Source organism: Parus major, chromosome 2, assembly GCF_001522545.3.
Source record: "Parus major isolate Abel chromosome 2, Parus_major1.1, whole genome shotgun sequence".
Lineage (NCBI taxonomy): Eukaryota > Metazoa > Chordata > Aves > Passeriformes > Paridae > Parus > Parus major.
In genome coordinates this window covers 139,360,702-139,386,508 of record NC_031769.1, presented here as the reverse complement: position 1 = coordinate 139,386,508, position 25,807 = coordinate 139,360,702, and the positions used below count along the sequence as shown (strand labels likewise).

The window sequence follows — 25,807 nt, the reverse complement described above, 5'->3', positions numbered from 1 at the left end:
AACTTTTAAACCCCCAGAACATAAACTAAGTCAACCAAATTGATCAGTGAGAGTATCACATAGTTTTGCTACTGATAGCCTATTTACATGTTTAGATAGAGCATTTGCCTGCACAGCACCATATAGAAGGGCTCAATCATCTACTTGTTTGAAATCCTTCATTAGTTGCACCTTCTGGACTGCTGTATTTTGCTCACAATCAGTGAAAGCAGTAGGAATGCCAGTCTGTGTTTGAGTTTGTGAGTGCTCCCTGACCTCATGCTCAGTTTCCAAACAAACCCTGCAGTCCCTTTCCCTCTAACTATAGTATTTCATTTCATATCAATTGGGATGTCGTTATTCCCAAAAATATTCTGAAAGAAGTGAGTAGTTCCCATATCATTAAAGGCATTGATGATGCATTTGAGATAGTATGTTACCACAAATCATTGAATTTTGGATAATTTTTTTCATATTCACATTTGATTTACTTGTGTTTGAACACCATGATCAAAGCTGATTTTATTTTCAGTGTGTTTGAATGGTAGTAAGGTCTTTGCACCTATCAGTCTGCTTAAAATCTGGAATCATTACTGCATTTTCAGTAACAGTGTTTTTCTTTTGCTTTTTACAGAATTACATAGTTTGGGGTTTTTTTCTCCCCTGAACTGCTATAAATTCAAGTGTATTTGTTTTGGCTTCTTATTTTTCTCTGATTATCTTGCCTAAGGTCTAAAGGAGGACCTTGGCTAGCTGCCAGAGGTCCACCAAGCTACACTCCCACTCCCCATCCTCAAAAGAACAAGGGGAGAGAAAAAGGCAAAAAAGGTCATGGGTTGAGATAAAGATAGGGATGATATTCACCAGTTACTGTCATGGGAAAAACAGGTTTGACTTTGGGAAATTAGTTTACTTTATTGCCAACTGAAAATAGAGTAGGTAGTGAGAAGCAAAGACAAAACTAAAAATATCTTCTTGACCCCGTCCTTCTTCTTAGGCTCAACCTCACTCCTTCATTTCCAATTAGTAAACTCCTTTCCCTGAGTGGTGCAGGGAATGGGCAGTAGTGGTTTCAGTCAGTCCATAATGCTTTGTCTCTGCTGCTCCTTCCTCCTCAGGGTCTCAGGCCCTGAAGAAAACCTGTGTCTGCGTGGGCTCCACTCCACAGGCTCTCATTCCTGCCAGGAGCCAGCATCAGCTCTCCATGACTGCAGCTTCCTCCAGGGCACACCCACCTGCTCCCATCTGGAGTCCCCCACGGGCTGCAGGTGGATCTCTGCTCTCCCAGGGACCTCCATAGCCTGCAGGAACATCTCTGCTCTCCCAGGGACCTCCATGGGCTGCAGGAACATCTCTGCTCTCCCAGGGACCTCCATGGGCTGCAGGAGCATCTCTGCTCTCCCAGGGACCTCCATAGCCTGCAGGAGCATCTCTGCTCCCCCAGGGACCTCCATAGCCTGCAGGAGCATCTCTGCTCNCCCAGGGACCTCCATAGCCTGCAGGAGCATCTCTGCTCCCCCAGGGACCTCCATAGCCTGCAGGAGCATCTCTGCTCTCCCAGGGACCTCCATGGGCTGCAGGAGCATCTCTGCTCTCCCTGGGACCTCCATGGTCTCAGAGGCACAGCTGCCTCACCCTGGGCAGCACCAATGGACTGCAGGGGAGTCTCTGCTAGAGCACCTGGACACCTCCTGCCCCTCCTTCTCCACTGACCTGGGTGTCTGCAGGGCTGTTTCCTTCACATTTTTCTTGTTCCTCTCTCACAACTGCTGCCCAGTAATTTTTGTCATTTGTTAAATATATTATCACAGAGGCACCACCAGCATCATTGATGGGGCTCAGCTTTGTTCTGGAGAGGGTTCATTTTAGAGTCAGCTTGCCCCGGCTCTGTCCAGCGTGGGGACACCCCTGAAATCCCCTGACTACCAAAACCTGATCACATAAACCAAATTAAAGCAGTAAGATTCTGTTTGTTCAAAATGTTTTGTAGGAGCTGAGGGTCCTCAATGGCATATTAAATACCATTAAATTCCATAAGATCTGATATAAACCCTTCAAAGGAGGCATCTTTCTCTCTTATATGTTTGGAAAGTTCATGTTGGATGCTACAATATTTTTCTGTTTAAAATCACTGTAATAAGAATTAGATAAATCAGTATGTATAATATTGAGGCTTACATTGTGAAATCCTGATTTTCCTTAGAGAAACCAGTCAGGTCCATGACACAACAGGATGTGATGTTAGATAGCAGGGATAATAAAGCCACCATGCAATAATGAATACACCCCACCTTGCAATGACTAGAACTTAAATAATGTCAGAAGTTATTGATTAACCCAGGGTTAGGTAGTATTTAGCTATTCCAACTGGATGCTTGTTTTATTGAAGAGCAGAAGAGTTGCACCTTCCACATTCAGGCTAACCAAAAATGGGCAGTTCACATGTAAGTAGTTACTTAATTTGGATTGTCAAAAATGCAATGATTTCCTGGGTTTATTTTTGTCGATTTTCACTTTCTGTGGCATTAATACAGCTGCAAGTGAAGATTTAAACCCAAAATCTACTTTGTGGGGGGAACTTGTATGCAGCTGGTAACCTTGCTTCATTACAGTACATGAATAATGAAATTATTACTGCAACACACAAGTCCTGAGTGCTTTAAAGCTCCTTGTGGCTTAAACAGAGCAGCACTTCCATTTTGACAAAAAGAAATGATGCACAAGATGTCCTGAAAAAGCTAACTTTAATTAGTTCAGCAAATTTGTATTGGAATATTCTGAACACTAAAATAATTCCCTAAAGACATACAAAAAACTTCCTGTTGCAAAGGCCAGTACTTTCAAAATTTGGCTGTTTATCACAGAACAATAGGGACAGGAGTAATCTCAAAGTATAGTTTTTACAGAAGGCCCCGATTAAAATCCAGCTGTCAGGATTTGCTGCATCAAATTATTGTATGAGTTTTGACTGAGATCATCTTTGCTAACAATTGTCTGCATGGAGACATTTAACCTCAAAATGACCTGATTTTCAAAAACTTTTGTGTGACAGCTCTAAATAATTTGTTCCTCTGCAAATTAAGTAGCTTGTGCTGAGGAAGATGGGGGTCTTAGCTCCAATTTTGAAACTAGTGGATAAAAGCAATATTTATTCAGCAGTGCATGTTCTCCTTGAATGCAGAAAAGTGCAATTTTGCAGTATGTATCAATAGAAGACAGCCTGCTTGCTGATACAGGCTAAAGTGAGTTTCTGTAAGGTTCATATTATTGTGTAACTATTTTTTAAATCCAAATTCAGCAAGGCCTGGAGACATGCCTAGGTTCTGATGCTTTTGGACCAGCTCCCCAGGACATTTTCTTTGGCAGAGTGAGAAAGATATCCCATACCATTTGCATGAAGCTCCAGCTGCAATTCCAAGGAGCTTTTTGTCTCCCTGTGAATGGGACGATGGTCCCATCTCAAAACCATCTTTTTGCAGACTGGCTGTTGGCCTAAGGGGAGAGGAGTGAGCAGTTCAGCAACACCACCTGTGTCCAGCACTTCCACCTGTGCTCAGGAGACAAGGCCAAGAAGGCTCCTGTTGCCAGGACACACACACACAGGTCACAGGGTAGTCAACAGGCATCTCCTGACCTTGGAGAGCCTTTCAGTGGACAATCCATGGAATACAGTGCAGGGCAAACATACTCCATTCACGTTTAAACTGTCCAGAGGGGCAGGAGTGATCACAGCACTGCAGCTCAGGCAGGTTTACAGGTGCATGAGCTCCATGCTGAACTAGGTTATTTGGGTGTGGGTACAGTACACTGCAGCTGTGCTGTAGGCTACAGTGGGAACAAGGGTGATCCCATGTTGGAAGAGAATACCATCATTCAGTCCAGATTAATCTGGGAATTGCATCTCTCTGTTGCTCCTAGAAAGTTACAGGTAATCTTGGAGAAATGGCTCCATCTGTGTCAGAGAACTGCTTCTGGATGAGCAGAGAATAAAATAGAAGCTTTTGCCACAGCTTTTCTGCTGCAGTTTGCTGTTTCTCCTGATCTCATGTTTTGTAACCACAGGCTTATGACTGTCTTATACATTGTGTTTTTTAAACCTCCAGAGCCAGTCTTACAAACTCACGGAGGATATACGGAAACCAGCTGTAGGGGCTACCAGTTTGTCAGCAGATGAGCCAGTAAGAACTTCTTTTGTGGAGGTTGAAAGGGACACTGTGGTGCTGCAGCACCTGTTGCTGTGGTTTATGGTGGCTTTGGGAGGCTCTGCAATGCACAGAGGCAGCTTTTCTTTTGTGGTCAATACTGGCGCTGGAAAGATGGGTAAAAATGGGTTGTTTCATTCTGTTGAATAATACAACAGAATTTTGTCTGCTTTGAAATTTCAGAAATTAAACTTTTACTTAATAGCTTCTGCTGGGAGAAATATGAAATGAGTCATCTGTGTCAAATGAGGTATTTTATTTGGTTAAATGAGTTTAGGTTTTAAAACTTTTTTTTTAACTATCATGTTTAAATGGTGTTGTTAATGAAAGCTGAAAGCTCATTGAAATTCTTCAGTGAAAAGCTTCCATTATGTGGATGTTAAAATGGAACTTTTCAGTTCTGTCAGAATGTCTCATTTTTAAATGGAGCTTTCGTCAAAATTCCTATCTTCCTGAATATATTCGTTTGAACAAAAATGTCAAAGTTTACTGAAAAAAATCTTTCAGCAAAAATTTTCCAACCAACCCAAAAGTGTACCTTTCTCTCAGAAATGGATCTCCCAATTAAGAGCTGCACCTGGTGCAACATTACAACTCCAAATCCACATATTTTCATGTGCTTTTTGCTTTCTCAACTCAGTCCAGAAATTTCTTCCTCCAATCAATGTTTTTGACTGCACGTCCTTCGCGATTTAAAGTCTCTTAATTATTTTCTGTGTTTGCAGACTTGTATCAAGCTTATCTGTGCATCTGATCTCCTTAATATTAACACAAATAGAGTCAATCCTGGAAATCTAGATAGCTGCTCTGCTATAAGGAAGATGCTTTGGACACAATGTGGGAATAGCAGCATTGGTTTTCATTCTATTATTTGAAAAGTTTGATGGATTCTTAGTTATGTGAAATTGTGTAAATTTTTTTAAATCTTCTGTCTCTCAAAAATCCATGAAAACTGTTTATGCATGATTCTGTGGTGTTTGTGAGTTTAAGTAATCTTGGGGTTGGGGTGAATTCTTTGGTTTTAATTCAAATTTTTTGAGATTCTCTGCAACACCCTTGAGTTTCATCTTGTCATTACAAAGCAGAATAAACCTTCTTCCAGAGAGGACTCAATAGTATAAGGGGATTAAGTATAAGGTTGTTGTGGGCAATATGGTTTGACAGCTTGAAGGTCAAAAAGTAGGTATTTACCTGGGGAATATATCTGCCTGGGGAGCCCTCTTGGGCATAAACTCACAAAACTCACAAGGACTTCTCTGTTGCCTATTAACATTACTGTCCTTGTAGAAATGTTTCCCTAGTACAGGCATTACCATAGCATGATTTTATTATCTCATCATGAAGCTCAACAATTGCTCTTTGTTACTTCCCCGGCAGACCAGTGTTCAGCGACAGGCGATTCTTGTTCTGTCCCTGGCCATAAGCCCACAGTCAGCAGAAGACAGAAATAACTTCTTGTTTAGCTACCCACCACTGGGGAAAAGCTGTGGCAGATTCTTTTCATTTCCACAGTCTCTTATTATCCAGGATATTTGCTGTTCTTTTTAGATCTGAGGCTGTCCTGTGAGTGCTGCTGTAGTAGGTGCTAACAAACATCTAACCATGAAAATTATGATACATTTGTGGCAAAAAAAAATAGAACTCATCTGAAATACCAGAGTTGATACATTTATGTTTTACATGACGGAAATAGGTCAAATAGTTATGTTCTACAAAAACATTAAAAAATCCAAAGTACCTGGACTCTAATGCTTTTCTTTGTCTACAGCAGATTTCATATACTTTGCCAAGTTCTGTTGTTAAAGAATTTTTTTCACTGGACTCTCATCTCCATTAGGTGGGTTATCGGCACAAATCAGTTATGATATCTGGTAGCTCAAATTTAGGTGCCCGAAGAAAGAAACCCCTTGGCAACTAAACCCTCACAATCTAAACTCTCCATTCCTCATGCAACACTCCATACAAATGGTAATATTAGGGGTCTTCTCCCTCTCTATTGGTTCACTGTTTTGTTACCAGATGGTTGCTACCTGGTCATCTTCACATGCTCTGAGGCTGGTTTTGGTGGGGGTTTTGGTCAGTTCTGTATTCCATGTTGGAATATGGTTGTTACAGTTCATATACCACAATCAATGGGCTGCCCAGTCTAGCCATTCATTTTTAAGTAATATTTAAGCTGCTAGCTTTCTCTATTCTAACTATTACTAATGTTCTAGTTGTTCACATTTCACTTCAGTCTATCTATACTATTCTTAATTACCAGATTATTAGCTCCAGATTTCTCTGTAATCCATCTTTGATTTACACAACATACCCATATGGTTTAGATAAAGTTCAGCTTGTTGCCCCACCACTCTAACTACTTATGTCAAGCAAGAGTTTAGCTACTTTCAAATAATATAGAATTTTCAACAGTTGCTATCCAGAAAAGGACTCTGCCTTTATTGTTAACTATGGCTAGTGGCTGAAGCAGTGGACAGATTACTGATGCTTTAGGTTGACTCAGCTGACCTGGGAATATATTGAAACTTCCTCCACCTCCTTCTTGTGAGGTAGAAAGGTGTTAGACACACAAACCTCCAAGTTCTGTAGGCACAGTTGGTTTGTTGGACACTAAACATGCATATCTGTATAGTAATAGCACTTCTGTGTGTCTGTGAATGTATAGTAGATAGATTGTCTTGCAGAGATGTACTTTAGAAACAATGAAAGAACCAGGGGGTGAAGCATGTCATCTTGAGGCTTCTGTGATGGGGTGCAACATACTTCAAGTTCTTGTCCCTTTAAATAACTGAGCTTTAAAATACATGCAAGGGTGAACATGATGTTCCCAAAGACTGTGCCTCTGGATTTGAGCCCTCTGTAGGTATTCTTAACTGATGTTAACTTTTATGCTGGCACACACAAGAATTTACTTCAGTTCCATCAAGGTTAGCTCATCATAAGTCTTAGTGGAGGTAATGAGTGTCAATTTTTTAATAAGACATAAGAACACTTGAGTTAAAAATATGATATCTCAGCTGAAAAAAGAGGTAAAATATGCTATTATCCAAGTGTCTTCCAACCAGGTTTTATAGTCAATAAAATAAAAGGAGTCGGCCCCCATCATAACAAAGAATTATTGCCAACTTAGAATACAGATTTATCTGTGGTGAATAAAGCAATTTGTTTGCATTTTGTATAGCTTCCATTTGCAAGATAAGTAATCGAAGGAATTGATGTGAGGCATGACTCATGTCTAACTACAGGCATGGTGTCTTTAAAGATTTCTACCATCCTTTCCTGCCTTGGCTTCAGCAGCCCCACCAGACAAACCAGGGCCTTGTCAGCCCCATGTCCTCTGTGCCAGCCCCATGCAGGTGCCCTCAAGAAATAAAAGCTGCAGTTAAGCTAACAGGTTTCAAAAGTACTCAGTGTTAAAGTGTTCCATCAGCCATAAAAAAATTTGAAAACATTAAAGCTGGACAGTATAAAATTCAGCCATGAGAAAACCACCCCAAACTTATATTTTTCTCTTAATTGTCAGTTTCTTTGTCATGATGATGAGCATGAATAAATTGGATAAAAAAAAATCATAGATAATATATTAATAGCTACTAAAAATAGGAGGGACATTGTAGGAGAAAGATGGTTTTACTTTTGCAGTTTAAATAACTGTCAGAGCAATTGTCTTCACTATTGCCACTTGTTTGTAATAGGAAAAAGTAAATGTCACTGATTCTATGAGGATTTTGTTGCCACTGCAGGTTTAGTCCCAGATGTAGGAAACAAGGTTTGCACCTCTTTGTTTGGAAAGAGTAACAGAGTCATTGCAAAGGCTATTGACTAATCCATAAAACTTACACATATTTTCTTATACAGTATAGAATTTATATAGAAATTGTTTTGATCCTGATAGCACCAAACCATCAGGAACAAGCAAGCTGAGAGTGTGTGCTGCTGTCATGCAGCTGTTAGACACAAAACAGCTGCAAGGATTTGGAAGAATGACAGCCTGGCTGGCAGATGGCAGATGGCATTTGGAGACACTGATCCCATACTCTGAGCAGGCAAGGAGGCACTTGGCAATTTTTCAGCTGCATATTGTGGTTGACAATGCTCAAGCAAACAAAAATGAGAGGTATATTTTACAAAACAGGTGAAGAAGGAACATTGCCGGCAAAAGGATGTCTTAAGGTTGCACTTTGCCAATTCATTTGTCAAAAATGTCTTTGTCAACCCCACCTTGTTATTACCACAGCACAAACCCCAGTGCTTGCTGAGACAGCCCTGCTGCCAACATGCCACATCTGTTTACTTCTGTTTGTTTTTAGATGTTAGTGCCCATCTACTCTGACCCTGTGTGAAAAAGCCTTTACATTTCACAGAAATTTCTACCTGAATGATTGAGCCCCATTACTTGAACTTTACTGAAGAAGAGCTTGCAGAGGAATCCCTTACTTTGGTGGAAGGATGATAGGAGATAGTGGATGTATCATCTGCTAATGATGAAATATCCTCACCCTGAGTGACCTTTCCCACTAGATGAGACCTGACCCTGCCTACCAGTAATTTCTCTTTGTTTCTTTTGCTTATATTTATGCATGACTTTAATTATATCAAAGAGCTCTAATATTTGGAAGTTTATCTCTTGGGAGTACCCATACACTGTAGTGAAATGAGCTTTATCTGCTTTTTTGCCCTTTCTAATTTATGGTCTTGAGCCTTCACAGCAGGTCAACCTTTTATGACTGGGAATGTCTTAGTAAATCAGACTATGGATGAAGTACAAATGTAGCATCATGTTTTCAGTCTGTCTTTGGAAGTAGATTAGGATGAAAATACAGCAGCCTACTCCTATGTTTGTTTTTGTATTTTATTATTCTCCACAGATGGAAATGCTTGAGATGAGTGATGAGGTTTGGGCTGTCTTAAAGACCACTTTGGGTGGGAGTTCAGAGTTTCTTCTGGTAACAGGATGTTATCCTGACAACATGTGATGTACTAGAAGGTTTTAACCACAAGATCGAAGAACACATGTCCTTTTTTTTTCCCTAGTCATTACTGTTAGTGTAGTTAACCCTGGATTCCAGTTGCATTAAAGCTCATTAAAGACTTTTGCCAAGATAAATAATTAATCTTGAGTATATGTGTGTTTATAAAAAATTAATCATGTAGGTGCTGATTTGCCAAAAGCTGTCTTCTGTGATCCAAGTGTATTAGATACAATTTAACCAATGAGATGCACACCCTGGTCCTGTTGTTTGTTATGCTAACAAGGTGACTAGATGGTTTGGAATATTTCCTGGTACAGAGAGAAAATAAATTTTCTTCTCCACACAAAAGGTAAAGACAGGAATCATAGAACTGAAAGGCACATTGAGTTGTCAACTCATTTAACCATCGCCTAGAGCAGTAATTAAATATCTGTGAAGAATAAGAAACTCTTCCCAAACCAGTCCTGACAGCTCCCAGTGCTGAGCTGGAGAAATGGTTCCTTAGCTGGAGACTGGGCTCCCTGAAGGTCTTTGTGCTGGTGGCTCAGTGACTGTGCATGGTGAGAAATCTCAACAGGTTCTATAGCTTCCTATCTAGGATAGGTTTTCAGTTGCTTTGATTTGACTGTTTATTTTTCTGGTATTCTTGTCCTCACCTTTAGGACATGATGGGTTGTTTGGGACTTGGCTTCCCAAAGAAACAGGATGTAAGAGGATGCAAGATGCTGCAATATGTATATATCTGTTATCCTAGCTAAAAACATTTGAACCCACCAGACAGCGTTAGATTAATTTACTAGCAATGTGCTAATCTCAAAATTAGTAGTGCCTGTTATGTTTCTTGGAAATCTTAAGACTATTAAAAATTCCCTGAACAAAAGACAAGCATGAACTCAACCCTGCTAAGACACCAGAGAATCCACACCGTTGGGCCATTGTGCCCATCACAGGAATTGTTTCAGCTCTAGTAGGCAGTAGAGGAACCAAAATCAGGCAGACAGGAGCTGTAAATCTCTGGGAAAGCAGGCAGAGAGGTTGCTGGTGCTCACCTGCTTGATAGAAAGGAAAGCTCAGATCGATGCATGTGGAACTAGTTTATGTTTTTATTTTTAAAACCTCATTTTTTGAACATAATTAAATATATGTGAAGAAGAAAAAAATGGGTGGAAAAACTCTGGCATGATTGTGTAGCCCACCTCCAGTATCTACAATGTGAGACATTTACATCAGGTTGATGGGTGCAAGCCTACAGGAGACCACTGATGTTTGACAGGCAGCAGGCAGCTTACCCTGGGACATCCTAACAGCACCAGAAATCTATGTTTAGACAACTAAATACTGCCCCAATTTTTTTTCCTGATCCCACTCAAGAATATGAGTCAGTGCAGTGAAGAGCATGGCCAGGTCAGTCTGCCCTTTCTATCTGCACCACTTTTAGATTTCATTTTTATTTCTGTTAAGCAGCAGCCAAAGAGAAGCTTGAAGTTAGACATCCTCTAAATGAAGCACATAAATTGTACCTGGCAAAAATGAAGACTGGGGTAGGCACTCAGAATACCTGGATCAATCCAGCTCTCTTTAGAGCTTTCCCTACAGCTCCTAGAGCTGCATGTCATCTGCTCTGGTCAGCAGCCACACTCCTCCTGGCTCTTCCAGTGATTTTCTTTAAGGGTCTGTGTCTGCATTTATCCATGTACATCAGCAGCAGCAGTCTCTGTTTGAGCTGCAGTGGGTGACCAGCACCCTGAGCAGCTGCTCTTTTCATTATTCTGACAGTACTCCCCCATAAACCTGCTCCTGAGCAGGCCTGTGGCATCTGCATGAGATGATGGAAATGGAAAAATAGCTGATTGCTCAAGCTGGATTATCAGCTGTTTTCAGAGAGGTCTCTCTTTTGCAATACAGGAAACTACCTGACATGTTCATGGTAGCACTTCTGTTCTTGTCTACTGACAGATGAGTAAGATTAATTGTCTTTAGCCTGAGGAAAATACTAGATTATTAGGAGTGTCTGCAATGTATTGCAGCAACCTACCAATGCTAGCTACTGATGCCTTGAATGCATCAGAATTCTTCTTCCCCCACTCCCACCATGTCCTTTTGGGTTTGCTGACCTTTGTTAAACTGTTTATTTGTGCTCCATAAGGGCTCCACATGCTGAAACATCAAAGAAAAATCTACAAAGCGTCTCTAAGCATTGCAGATCATTGTCAACTATAAACTCATCTCCCAAAGTCAGATTAGGAAAAACTACTTGGTGTGCTTTAAAACAAGTTAGAACAAAACAAGTTAGTTTTAGATCTTTTATAAACTGTCTAGTTTAATATAAATAACTCTGTGGCAATTTTAGCCAAAGCTGCAAGGGAAAGAGATTATTGTCTAAAGTACACTTGAGTGAGACAAAAAACTATTCAGGGTAAGAGAAAACAAGTTGACACAGGCCATAAATACAACTATGCTGGAAGTGAAAAGAATATTTTTTACCATCAGAACTCTGATCACATTAATAAATATAGAACTATAGGAAAGAAATGAGAATAAAATTAAATGAGTGGATGGAGCTGGACCAATTTGTGAAAGCAAGTTCCCTTACACCCTATGTCCAACTTCAAAGTTGTTTGCAGAATGTCCTCCTGATAATTCAGACTCCACATCTTGCTCTCACCAAATTTTCTAGAATACTTCTAAACCAGTAACTAATCTAATCTAATCTAATATAATCTAATCTAAATCCTAACTCTAAAAAAAGAACTATATTAAAGTGGTTCTGCCCATGTTTTTAGAAGAAAAATGACTACAGGTTACAAATGGTATTAAACATCGATCGATTTTGCCATATATCCCCTACAGGAAAATCCACCTGTCAAAATTCAGAGGGTAAGGAGAACACTCTGAAGCAGCTCTCCCTCTCCTGCATTGGGAAGCTATGTCAGTGGGAAGGTCAAGGATGGGACTCAGCAAGTAGTGAATTTTAGCCAGTGCTTCTCAGATGACCCAGGAGCTGGCTTTGACAGTCGCTTACCACAGTGTCAGATTTCTCTCTATAAAGATATTGCTAGTATTACACACAGTACTATAAAAATGGTATCCCCCAGGCACATAATTTAATGTTTTGCAGTAATTTTCTTGGAGACAGAGGCTTTAGCTGAGCTGACTCAATAAATTCCTCTGGTGCTTTAAAACTAACATGTCCTGAGCATCAAAACAGGCCTTTCTTCCTTCATGATCTTTGCCTTGAAAATAAATGTTTCTGTATTTATGTCTTTATCAATAATCATAAATCTACAGTGTTATTTCAGTTTCTGGTGGTACCATTTTCCTGCGTGTTGCACCTGTGCTGCACACAAACAAAACACCTCCAATGCAAGTTGTACCTAGGAATGAGGGGCTCAGTAAACCTGAGGATAACTGACCAGCCATCACTAGAGAGAAAACCACTCTCTCGAAGTCCTGACATGACCTTTCCATGACCAGGTGCACCTGCAGTAGGGTTGGGGCAGTGGGAGCTGCAGAGGCAGCAGCACCAGCATGAAAAGGGCAATTCCCACAGCCCAACACTTCTGCTGGGCAAGGCATGGCAAAGGACAAACCAGCTCCCACCTTTGTGTGTATCTGCAGGTGTTTCTGTCTGGGCTGAATGTCTGAAAAGTGGGAGACAATCGCAGATGAAGCCTTTTTCTTCTCACTTCTCACCATTGCACCCTCTGTCCCAAGTCAGAAGGCAGTGAATGTGAAGCAACAGTTCTCTACTCTTACTGTTGTAGAGAACCTGAGAGTCTATAAATTAGAATAGCACTTGGACAATTGCAAAGTAGTCAAATATCTACATTTGATATGTTAGCACTTTTCTCTTTATTTTGTGCTACAGAATTTCCCCCTTTTTTTCTGTTTTTTCAGCTGCTTCTTTGGTCCTTTTGGTTTGCTTTGCAAACAACTCTAGAATAATTGCAATACTGCCTGCCTAACACAGACAGCAAGATGTACTAAGCATACTAACAGTAAAGACCCAAAGTAATGGTATTTCCCTGGAGCCTTCTCCATGCTGGACAGCCTCAGCTCTCTGAGACTGTCAGTCCATTTCCTTTGTACATGATGCCATTGAAGGAGAAGCACCTACCTGCTATAATAGAAAACTGTGAATGGAATTAATTTTGAATAGTTATCGGTGCATCTGCTTTCTCACTTTGTGTTTTTTCCTTTCCATTTTGACCCATACTATCAGGAAATGTGAAGACTAGAAAATATTAGTTATGTATATGCAAGTATTTCCATCTTGTTAGAAAGGTTTAGGAAAACTTGTGTGAGCATACAATAGGATATATCTTTAAAAGCAACATTTGTCAAAATGATGGGGCAATCAAAGTGTTACCTTGTGCTGTAGAGATGAAGAGAAATTATTGCATTGTTATTGTACCTTACTAATTGTTATAATTGTAAAAACAACTTTCTGTTTCAGCTACCATTAGCAGTAGGCTGTACCCTAGCTGCTAAGTGCATTGGAAATGCCAGATAGCTAAATGACTTCAGTTAATCACAAAGGCACATTGATAAAGCACTGTAGGGGCTGGATTTGAGGTTTCCTCCTTGAGAACTGGCCCTCTTGACAGAGGACCCCTTTAGCCAGAGCTGTAGCTCTTTCACCAGAACAAGTAGATGACAGCAGGACACTTTTGAAGCATACCAACAGACTTTCAGACTGTATCTATACTTGTAAATAAAACATGTTGTTCTCTGGCCTGATGGGTATGTGGCAGAGCATGGCCCCCAGCCAAGTGATTAAATTCTCTTTATTCCACAAGGAGAATGATGTTGTGCCTAATGTCTTTCAGGAATGGTCTCTGCCCTGTGCTGCCCCCAGAGACAAGGAGGTTAATCAGCCATTTAACATCTTCTGCTCCTCAGCAGGCTAGTGGCATTTTCAGAAGGGATTAAAAGCAGACTGCCATGCCCTGCAGTATCATAACTCTTAAGTAACAGTGGTGGTGCCAGTGCCTGGCAGCCCTGCAAAGCAAGCAGCCTGATCCACATGTTGCCATTTAAAAGCAAATGCCAAAGTCCTGCCAGTGCCAGCTTAGACCCCTGAGTGTCTGCATACTGACTTGTGCTACTTGACTTAGGACCCTGGGACCTATTTTCTACTACTATTTTAGAGTTTGGGCATTTAAAAATCTTTATTAATCATATTAGAGGAGCTGAAATTGTTGCTATCATTGTGGTCTCAGATAATTCTACTCTTTTCTGAGAAACAGCAGAATGAAGGGTGTAACAGCATTGCAGCCCCTGTGACTCACAGCTTGTCAGATTAGAAGGAGCAGACATGGATTTTCTGTTTACTTTGATATGTCAGGCTGTAAACTGCTGCAGCAACTGTGGACTTTGAGTTATTGTCCTGTCCCTGTAAATTTAGCTCAAGGTAGCCACATGTATTATTTTGCCAAAATAAAAAACTAAGCGAAAAAACCTCCTCAGCAGCAACAAAAACCCCAGCTTTATCACATTCCAGATCTCCAATTATCTTGTTTACATGAATGCATCATACAAGAAAGGTTTTCAGGAACAGTTTTTATCCAGATGATTGAGGTTGTTATCTGACTTGAAGATGCCTAGTATGAAGATATTTCAGCAAAGCCCAGCCTGAACTTCAAGGTTTAGATGGTGTGAACAAAGATCAAGCAAGAAGCTGGCCCAAAGTGCTGTCATTCTAATGTAAAATTGTTTGCCATGTGTCTGTTGTGTCTCCATCTTTCCAGTCAACCCACAAGCGCCACCATCACGGCTTTGATGCAGAGCGAGATGCCAAGAAAATACACAGTGCCTGCAAAGGAGTAGGTAAGAAAGACTTTGGAGATTCTTGGATTTTGTACAGAGGGCAGATCAATATTACAAAGATCATGTACATGAACTTAGGCAAACCAACTGTTCCAACCAGTTTTAGGCAATCTTTATGCTTTCTGTCACATAGTGACTCAAAGAACAGTCACACCCATGGAGATAAATGGGAAGGGAAGCCAGCTTATTCCTCAAAGACTGGTAAGATCTAGCTTGATAATTGCATGTCTCCAGAAGATCAGGGTGAACAAGGTATTTGTTCCCTGTAATAGGAGCATCAAGCTGTGAAGACTAATTTGACAGTCACGGGGTCCAGCTAGTCGGGTCAGATTAAGGTCATGGTTATATATCCTTTCTCAGGCCTCCAGAGACCAGTGACGAACATCATCACCTCCATATTTCATCAGAGCCCACTGCAGCTCCATCAGGTGAAAGGAATTTACAGTGATTTCAACCTTCATCAGTGATTTTTAACTGAAAATAAAGTAAGCTGCCTGACTGCACTGATGTGAGTGAGGAATGCATAGCGTTTCATGAGATCCTAAGGTCCATGGAGTGACAATGTTCAGTAAAGGAAGAACATCCAGGCAGCACACAAGATAAATAATTAATTCACTCCAGGTATTTGCACAGTTAATATGTGAATTTAAGCATTTCTTCCTGGTATAGCAGTGACATTCAGAATCAGCTGGCTTAGTGTTCAATTTTAGGAACTGTTCCTGTTGTACCAACTGAGCCCTCTCAAGACAGTTGTTCAGAGAAGTCCCCTGAGAGTTTAACCCAAGATTATCAAATAGGAGTGTAATTCCTTCTAAAACTGGATCATGTCTTCTGCCTTGGATCTAAGCAGAAAGAACTGAACTAGATGCCCTAAAGTTGTCCTCCATGTACCTGGTGGTGATATGAGGGATGAAAACATATCAGCTGTTGCTGAATACCAATATAATTTGTATGTTTATCCTTTGGGCTGGTTGCCACTCAGAAACCCTTGTTGGTTCCTGCTCCTACTACAAGCCTGAGATGAGGCACAGCGCAAAGCCCAGAGATGGCCACACAAAGACATCAGATGGCCGAGCACAAGGAGAGTGTGGGGCAGTGACCACCAGCAGGATGTGTGGGCAGACCTTGCATGTGCTTTGATGCCTTTGGTCTGCCATCCTAACCCTTGATACACTATGGGCATTTGGGCAGTGCCCATCACAAGCCATCATATGTCCGTCCTGGCTCACATTCTCAATTTCGGTACTTGTCATGAAGAAATAATGCCTGAGTCAATCTGCTGGCCCTTAGATGGAAGTGCACCAGCATATCTGTGTTAATGCAATAGCTGCCCTGTTGTATTCTTCATACATCCAGGTAATATCACTGTGGTCCTGTCTCTTTTTAGCTGTAATAAATGCCTTCCAGCAGCTCTGTTTAGTGCAAACATCTGTTTATATGGCAGAGGGGAACAAAAGGTCACTGCCTTTAGTAACCTTCTTCAATCCACTGCATAAATTAGAGCTCAAAGCTGACTGAGGGCTTTTTCCCTGGAGAGGGCTGCTGCCCGCTGTGATGGGCAGCACAGCAGCTGCATCTCTTTGGGCAACCCAACGCTCCCACTTCACTCTGATTTTTGCCAAGCAAAACAGCATTGGCAGAGACTGGGACCATCCAGGCTGGTTCCAGCTCCTTCTCCTGACTCCATTTAGCAAAATTACAACCAATTTTTTACTGGGTGTACATCCAGGCTTTGGGTTAATGAGCTAGTTCAAACACATCCTTGCTTGCCCCAGCCTCTTGCCCCTCTGCGCTCATTCTGTTGTGCCAGCACAGCATTCACACATGTAATAAACTGGGTCTGGTGGCCCATCACTTGGGACTGCTTAAAGAAGCATTGTCACCAAAAACATTTATGTCAGCCTATGGGCACAGGCATAACCCTGATTTTAGGAGCAGTGTCTGCCCTTCCCAAACAGAAGGCTCAATTTCTTTGATATGAACAGCATGAGATGGTGAAATTTTATTTTATGGTCTGAACATTGTAGCTGACTACAGTTAGAATTATCCTCAAAAGAATCTTAGATGCTACAAATCCTAAAGGTGGTACCACTGGGGATATATGTACAGGATTTTTTTCTTTTTAGAGGTCACATTTTCTTTCCTCTGCATTAGATTCCTGATTATAAAATCCCTATGCAAATCTTCTTTTTCAGGAACCGATGAAAAAAAAATTATTGAAGTCTTATCAAGTCGGACATCGGAGCAGAGACAACAAATAAAACAGAAGTACAAGGCTTTGTATAGCAAGGTATTCTGAAATAAGTGGCCTTTCTGTTTGATACAGCTGCCTCTGAAAATACAGCCTACAGGCCTCTGCTTTTGAAAATATCATGGGAAGAGTGGATTTAAGGAGGAGACCAGTTACTTTCTGATTCAGCAATTTATTTTATCTCATATAATTCTAGGCCTCAGAATCTTCTTAAAGTCAGCCTTAACCAGATCAGAGCATTTTAATCAAAGCTGGGAGAGCTAGAAAATAATTCATAACTGAAATAGAAATTATTTCAGCTTGTGTTCATCTTCAGCACAATCAGGAAAAATAAGTTAATATAAAAGGGAAATTTTAATTCAGAGTCCCACTTAGACCAGATGCAAATTCAGAGAAACTATTTGATTTTGCACAACTATATTTTTATTGAGTTTAATAGAAGTAATATTTATTCTATCCAGTGATGAAGTAGAATATGTTGCAAAACTAAGAAGTTTCATTGGGCACTTGATTTCTGCAGGAGAGGGCATAAACTGCCTTAATGATTTTGTGTGTAAGAAAAATAAAGCTTCTAAAATATTATTTCAGTAAACAGCTGAATCCTGAAGACCTTATTATTAAACTGGTATTTTCTTAGTGTCTGCTTGCTCACTAATCAGTGTCAATAAGACAGCACTGAAGGTGAATGAAAGCTTTAAAAAGCGTGTAAAATTTACAGCAAACGTGATACAGATTTTGGTTACATAAATACTGTAGATTTTGTTCTATAATGAGGGTTTTATTAATAAAAATAGGAATTAGAAATTATCAAATGCCATGAAACATCACAGTGGCAACAGTTCATAGCAACCCTTTTTGCTCTCCTGGGCAGCCTGAATCGGAATGGGGCACAAGCGGTACCATCTCACTCTCCTGCTGCTCCAGGAACTTGCAGCATTTATGGTGCGTGTGTTAAAGCTGGTCCAACACAGATGGCAGCCTCTGACTCCAGTAGTTGGGTGTTCACGTGTGGTTGTGTAAGCAGGAACCTGAGAATAATAGACTTAGAGCTGGACTTTTCATTCAGCGTTCTGAACTTGTCAAGTACTTCCCATACTGCAGGAAATGTTCACTGCAGATAGGACTTCAAAGACATCCTCAGCATGCACTAGCCAGCTCTTCTCTGGGGTCTTACTAAATTTTGATTTAAGGTTGATGTGGGGGGGTGTGTGTAAAAATGCCGTTTAGTTGGCATAAAAGCACCTTGCAGAAATCTGCTGCTTTTTCCATTGGTCAGTTTTAACCAAAATTGACAGAGAAGGTTCTTAGTTTTATACCCTGTGTGGCAGCTCTTTCAAAGGCAGAAGCTTCTGCATTTTGTTTCAGAGTAAACTCTTGTTAAGCTTTTCAAAACTCTAGTTTGCATTTGTTTACACAAGTAAGAGTCATAACTAGACTGATATTGGCTGGTATTTGAAGACGGGACAATCATTTCAGTCAATCTGAAACCAAAATTTTTAGGGAACTTATTTTGCAAAAAAAAAGTCAATGTATTTTAAGGCCTTTTTAAAAATGTTTTGCAGCTTTTTGGTACAGAAGGAGCTTTTAAATCATTAGATTTCCTGAAACAAATTAAGAAATCCTCTAATCTCACCTCAGCTTTTGCACTAACCCTCCTGACTGTCCCCACAGGAGATGGAAGAGGACCTGAAGGGAGACCTGAGTGGGAATTTTGAAAAGGCTGTGCTGGCTTTGCTGGACTTGCCCTGCGAGTATGAGGCCCGAGAGCTTCGGAAGGCGATGAAGGGAGCTGGCACAGATGAGTCGCTGCTGATTGAGATTCTCTGCACACGAAACAATAAGGTTGGGGCACCATGTGTGACTTCCCTTAGGCAGCAGGGCAAAGAGCTCACCAAGAGGATCCCTGGGAGAAGGAAGAGGGATCAGTCCAGCTTCTGTGGCTGAAATTCCTCTTGCCAGTGTTTGCAGCAATAAGATAGCCATACTGGAGCTGAAACTTTAACAGGAGTAAAGAGGAATAAAATTGACATTCTTTCCTTTATCCTACTCCTACCTGACTTGGATGGTGAGAAGAATTCCCAGATACATGTTAAAGGTCAGCTTTGGCACTATTCTGATGGTTCAGAGGTACAGGAACATGATCCTAGTGAAAAACAAAAGTTAGCTCTTTCCCAAATGCAGGGAAAACCAGAGGAACACCAGCATGAATCAGGCACTCCTCAAAGCATTGTCCTCAACAGGGACTGGGAATTCTTGGCTTCTCCCACCCCCGTGGCTGCTACATCTCACACACTACATGCATGGTGCTGACTTGCTGGTGCTTTGTTTGCTCATTTATTTATTGATTAATAAAATATGGTTTGTTTATTTATTTATTACTTTATTTCTTTGTTTTCCTAGGAAATTGTAAACATAAAGGAGGCCTACAAACATTGTGAGTAGTTTTATCTTTCTAACACCTTCATTTAAATCCTTTCTCACTGGTTGAACTCTCACAGATTTTTTTTCTTCCCAGTGTTTGATAGGGATCTAGAGTCTGATGTTAAAAGTGACACCAGTGGCTCCCTAAGGAAGATATTAGTCATGCTGCTAGAGGTAAGGCTGGGATTTTCCTCTTATGCAACTGCCTGACAGAGATATTTTCTTTTATCCCTCAGTAATCATAATAAGCATTGGCTGGTCTTTATAATAATGCAGTAACGATAAGTAATATAATATTAAGGTAATTACAGTAAACAAAAAGCCTTCTTCGGTATAAGAGCCTTTCATATCTATGGCTTTTTAATAAAAATATTGTAATAATATATAATATTATTATATAATAATATATAATAATATATAACAATAAACATATCTAGCTTTTCTAATATGTACACTTTACAAGCCGTAGATAATTTTATAAATATTGATACTTAAAAAATAACAGGATTGTTTTACTGTTATTTATACCATGGTAAAGGCTACTCATTCAAGGTCATGGCCCCATTATTCTGAAGTTTGCCTCAAACCACTCAATCTTATTTCCATCTCAGCTAAGGATTTTAGAATTCAGATACAGAACAACCGGGAAAGAGATTGCTGTTATGTTAGTTTTTCATTCATCAAAAAAAGCATATTTTCCATTAGAACACATTTTATTTGAAACCCCTTTCATGAAATAAAGCAAAAAATCAATACGTTCATAAAGACACATTATAACTAAGAAAAATAGGAGCATATCGAGAAATGCAATGTGGTGATCAATCTGATCTGACAGCCCTGAGAAATGAAAAGACCATTGAATAAATAAAAGAAGCTTTGATGACATAACAGTCACATCACTAAATACATTAAGGTTCTCATTCTGGGAAGCATTGATACAGCTCTTTCCAACCTCTTGTATACTTTCAGGAGTAGCAAATACATCTATTCCTTTTTTTTTTTCTTTTCATCGAGCAGTCATTCATAATTTCTCCCAGGGATGACAGTGTTGGTGAATGCTCAGAGTACACAGGTTAGGCAGGAAAACATTTCACATCTACCAGGGCATACCCAGGGCTGTGAGAAGCATCAGCGGCTCCCTGCGGGTGCTGGGCACTGTCCTGCCCCAGAGGATCAGCGCTGCAATGCTCCTGGGGCCCAGCACAGGCACATAAACTGGGGATGAGTCCCACACGGAGGCTTCTGAAGGCAGCGAGCCCAGGAGCCCCACCGTGCCCATCACCGGGCTCGTGTCAGCAGATGGCAGCAAAACTCCAACCAAAATATCTGCCAGGCCCACCAGCACTCGCTCCGCTGTTTTTTACGGCTTTCTCCTTTTCTGCAGGCAGCCCGAGATGAGACCCAACAGGTCAACGCAGAGCTTGCTGAGCAAGATGCCTCTGATCTGTATAAAGTAAGTGCAGTTGTGTAAAAATCCCTTTTGTCCCTTGCTGAGCAGCAAGGGCTGCCTCAGGGGGACGAAACAAACCAAGCACGGGGGCAATGGCAGAGCAAGGAGAGCAGCAAGGGGGGCACGGCCTGGAGCTTGGTGGATCAAGGGCTCTGGCTGACCCCATGTCTACTGTGTATAAACAAGTGCTTCCAAAAAATAACATGTGATTTTGAAGGCAGGAGAAGGCCGCTGGGGAACAGAGGAACTGGCTTTCAATGTGGTCCTAGCAAAGAGAAGCTATAGCCAGCTGAGAGCTACTTTTCAAGCCTATGAAAAGGTGAGTTTGTCTTCTGCAATGTGGGTTGCATAGGCCCTGACATATAGGTGCAGATCCTACAAGGGCTCTGAAGCTCTGAAGAGCCTTTTCCAACCTAAGTTGTTCTATGTAGAGCAGACAAACCTTTATCTGCCATTTTATAACTTCTTGAATATTTTAAGAATCTTGGAAAACATATTTATACAACTGTATCCTGAGAATACAGAAATAGGTGATTTACAGGAGAAGCTGTATCTTCTGCCCATTCCCCTTCATAACCTACACAGTATTCAACCAAATAAATGTCACCATTTCTTTGTTCCTTCCCACAGCTGCAAGGCAGTGTATCCCCCTTCTGCAGCAAAGGGTCAGGGTCACAAACTCCTCCCCTGAAGGAAGGATTTACTTTTCTGATTATTTTACTTCTGAAAGACCTTCTAGGAAGGTCTTTCCTTCTCCTAAACCGAGCCGGACAAGGTGTCTCCTCTGTTCCCCCACTTAACAAGCTCATATTGTCTGAGGAAAAGTTTATCTCCAGCCTTTTGCTCTCTGCCCACAATGGGCAGATGGCCTGTGCAGGTGCTTTGCTGTGCTTTCCCCTGTCTCCAAACATAAGGCAAAGTAGGCAGCAGGATCCTGGTTGCTTAATACTTCTCCCTGTGTCACCCAGCAGGAACATTTTACTCATGCCTGGGCCTGAACCTGACGTGATTTGGAGATACCTTGGAAATTACCTCTGAAAGTCAAAGCAATGGGAGATCCAAGGTCCTTCTCCTAGCAGCAAGGTGGAAGCTCAGCAGTGACATTCCCAGGAAAGAGTCTCCCTCCAGCCTCTGGCTCTCAGTACTGAACTTCCCAGGGAAGAGTCTGAGCTCATCAGAAAACTGTAGCCTTAGGCACTGAAGATGAAAAGAGCTCAAGTCAAAGCCGTATTTCAGAGTCAGCATAATAAGGAACCAATAGCTACAAAAACATTTGCAGCTTAATCCAAGTTTTGGGTTGTTGCTGGCAGGAGAACAAACCCAGTCACAAACTGATACTTTCTCCCTTGGAGTGGCCCAAACCCTGGGGATTCAGTTAAATGCTCCAATAGCCAAGCTACCTTGGCTTTTTGATTCCTAAAGCCAAGCAGATCAGGTTGCCCAAACCAATCCACCACATCCTGCCTGGCTGCACATGGAGTAGAAGTAGGCCAAGATAGGAGCCCAAATCTTGCAAAATTGCCCTTCCCTTCAGCTGGAGAGATACATAGGGAGGGCAAGATCTAAACCAGGTTGGTGGTTTGCAGAACTTAAGCCCTAAAGCCTCATGTGGTGCCCTTGCTGCCTTATACACTGTGTCCCAGCTCTGACCTAAAAGTCAGTCTTGAATCATGCAGGGACATCCTGATACGCAAAGCAGAGCAAAGTAAAAGTCTTTGAGGTTCCTGAAGTTCACAAAAGTCAGGATAAACTCTGTTTTGAAGAGACAGTCTGCTCCTCCAATTCCCTACAGAATAATACAAAAACTTTGGGACGACTGTGGTGCTTGTAAACTGCATGGGAAGCCAAAGACAATAAGTAACAGAACTTCATAGAGTTGGTAAAGCTCCAAAAATTATCTTATTTATGTGGGAGCCTTTGATAGAGGGGCTAGAGAAAGCTCGAACAGTTTCTGCTGACCAGGGGTCACTCAAGAAGAAGCTGCAGCTGTCAGGTACCTGAGGCTGCATGATGTAGATTTTCCACCACTTCTCTTGGTGCCAGTGGATCTATGAGCACTTACACCAGAGGAGAACTTCATTTGCCCTCGAATTACTCCTTTGGAAAGGCTCTAAAGGATCTGGATTCACCTTTTGCCATTGGATCCTGAATCTGATGCTGGTTTGTACAGTGGGAAGATATGTACAGACAAAAGCTCTTATGCTCCTTTTTGTTCTCACAGGTGTGTGGGAAGGACATAGAAGAATCCATTAAAAGTGAAACATCTGGAGATCTGGAGAAGGCTTACCTGACTCTAGGTAAAAAGCAATAATTTCAAGACTTGTCTTTTCTAGTTCTTGCCATCACCTGACACTGGTTGTTGGGGGTCTGTGTACAGTCTGGTAACAGCCATTGAGTTACCCCTAAGCTGAACTAACACATCTGCTGGGGAAAAGAGAAAGAGTTTTCAGTAGAGATTAGGACTCTTCAGTTTTAAAAATGAAACTAGCCAGACACAGCTCCTCTCCACACGGCTGAATGATTTGTCCTCTAACACAGGGTGGCCACCTCCAAGCTGCCCCTGGGACCATGGCTGGTGATAACTTCCAGCAGATGCTTGGGCACCACAAGAAGTGTGCTAGGCAGCCACCACAAAAATGTACAGGGTCCTTGACAGCAACTTAGCACTAGGGTTGGCTTTGACAGTGTCCTGTCTCCAGTTAGCTCAGTGGTATTGTTGTTACCCATCTGGATTTAGGCCCTCCCAGATCTTTCTCCTGTGATATGCACAGTGAGCAGCCACCCCAAGAATAAATGGGCAAGAGGAACCCCATAGGGGCAAATGCTCATTCTCATTCATGTCATTTTCACTGTGGAATGGCAGAGTACTCAGTGCTGGTAATCTCTTGTGGAAATATGGACATCCCCTTTCAGACTCCAAGATTTCTCCTTACATATTGATAGGGGATCAGTCTCAGAATAAAAGCCCTGACAGCTCAAATGTCTAAGCATAAACACTAGAGTTTCCTTTTCTTTCCTATTTATTGAATTCTGCTTGAAGTTATCACAAACTATAAATGTACAGGTGTAATGAGGCCTCTTACTGTTTTCTTTAGTCAGCTGTGCCAAAGACTGCCCAGGTTACTTTGCCACACTTTTGCACAAGTCGATGAAAGGAGCTGGGACTGATGAAGAGACCTTGATTCGCATCCTTGTGACCAGGGCTGAGGTAGGGTGCCTTGTGTCCTGTAATGCCTCACATCAGCTCTGGGAGAAAGACAAATGTAGAGGGTATGGAGTGAGTCCTGATAGATCATATGCTCAGCAAACCCTTTTCAGCCCAGTGACATCAGTGGTCACACTCTGCTTCTGTACCCAGGCACCTCTAGTTTTGATATTGCATCTATTTCTGTTTTCAAAGGACCTAAATGTGGAAGCATGTAGGCAATTTCAAGTGGAGTCAACTGTACCTGGTTAAAACCAATCCATGGGGAGGTCTAGGCCCAGTAGGATGTGTAAAAGTGATTCCTAGTTAATTAATGATAAAGCAGCAATTCCAATTTGAGAATTGCTGATAAACATATGTTGCTAATTTTCTCTGATTCCAGCTGGGAAAAAACAGATGGGGAGGAGGGAAGAAAAATTAAAGTCCAAAGGAATTAACTGTCATTTTAAGAAGCACAGAACTTCACAAGGCATTTGAGATGTTTAAGCACAATCTTTAAGTATTCCTTCTAACCCCAGGGCTGTTTCAATCGACACAGAGGAGGAGCCTTCCACAGGCATGAGGAAAGCATATTTCTCAATGATCCACAGTGAGAAAAATTAGGCTCTAGGGTATTCTCTATTAAGACACAGTCATTATAACATGTAAAACCCACAGTGATAAAGATCAGACCTGTGCTGTAGGTGCCTTTTTACAGGAAAGCTCAAGACAAGCTTGAGCTTTGTTTCTTCCCCGCAAGTAACCAGTAAATTGCTTCTATGGGTGGAAAAGAACTCTTTTAGCCATACTTCTGGGATGTGCCCCTTTCCCTGTCTGCCACCAAGGGATGGCCTCAGGAGTTCACAGCAAACTGTGAGTTTTTCCAGTACAAAAGCTGTGCTGGCACAGCACCACAGGGCAGATATTCTCCCAGCATAGCTTTCCATGCAGGCCCTCTTCACAGTTACCATCCCCTCACCACCATCTGACATGGGCTTACCTTTATTTCAGGTGTTAAGCTGAAAGTCCTCTGAGATTTTTAGATCTCCTGGGTTCTCCTCTCCTGCTCCCACTGGGTGTGGTAGGCCTTCAATCTGAACCCAGAGGTGCTGGCAGGAGCAGGGCATGTTACTCAAAGCATTCACCAGTCTTCTAAAGAGGCTCTTGGTGTCTCCTCAGAGCGACCTGCCAGCAATAAAGGAGAAGTTCCAGCAAATGTACAAGAAGCCATTAGCTGAAGCTGTCCGATCTGACACCTCCGGGGACTTCAGAAAATTGCTGCTGGCAATTTTGCACTAAAAGCCCATCAAGAATGAAGAGGCATGCTGAGCAGCCATCTCTTGATTAGTTTCCAAAAAAGCATCCAAAAAATGTGGCATTAGCACAAAGAAAAAAAATCCAATTTATTTTCTTTCCAGCTGGGAAATATGTTGCCAAGTAATGTTGGACGTGAGGTTTATGTTATGGCTATCTTGCCAAATACCCTTAAGCAATAAAGACATGTTGAAAAAATTA

At 41.4% G+C, this 25,807-nt stretch overlaps 1 protein-coding gene across 2 annotated transcripts; it reads left to right on the top strand.

The window, feature by feature from the left end:
* The first annotated feature begins 2,331 nt into the window (after positions 1 to 2,331).
* ANXA13 (annexin A13) lies at positions 2,332 to 25,807 on the top strand. Of its 2 annotated transcripts, XM_015650129.2 has the most exons (12): positions 2,341 to 2,423; positions 4,083 to 4,157; positions 14,908 to 14,986; positions 17,182 to 17,276; positions 18,909 to 19,079; positions 19,638 to 19,671; positions 19,753 to 19,832; positions 21,043 to 21,111; positions 21,326 to 21,427; positions 23,330 to 23,405; positions 24,204 to 24,316; positions 25,472 to 25,807. In XM_015650129.2, exons 1-12 carry the CDS (start codon positions 2,409 to 2,411, stop codon positions 25,589 to 25,591), a joined length of 1,029 nt encoding a protein of 342 aa, XP_015505615.1. In that variant the 5' UTR covers positions 2,341 to 2,408; the 3' UTR covers positions 25,592 to 25,807. The 2 variants fall into 2 exon arrangements, with proteins under 2 accessions (XP_015505624.1, XP_015505615.1); XM_015650138.2 differs by lacking the exon at positions 4,083 to 4,157 and having other exon boundaries at positions 2,332 to 2,423.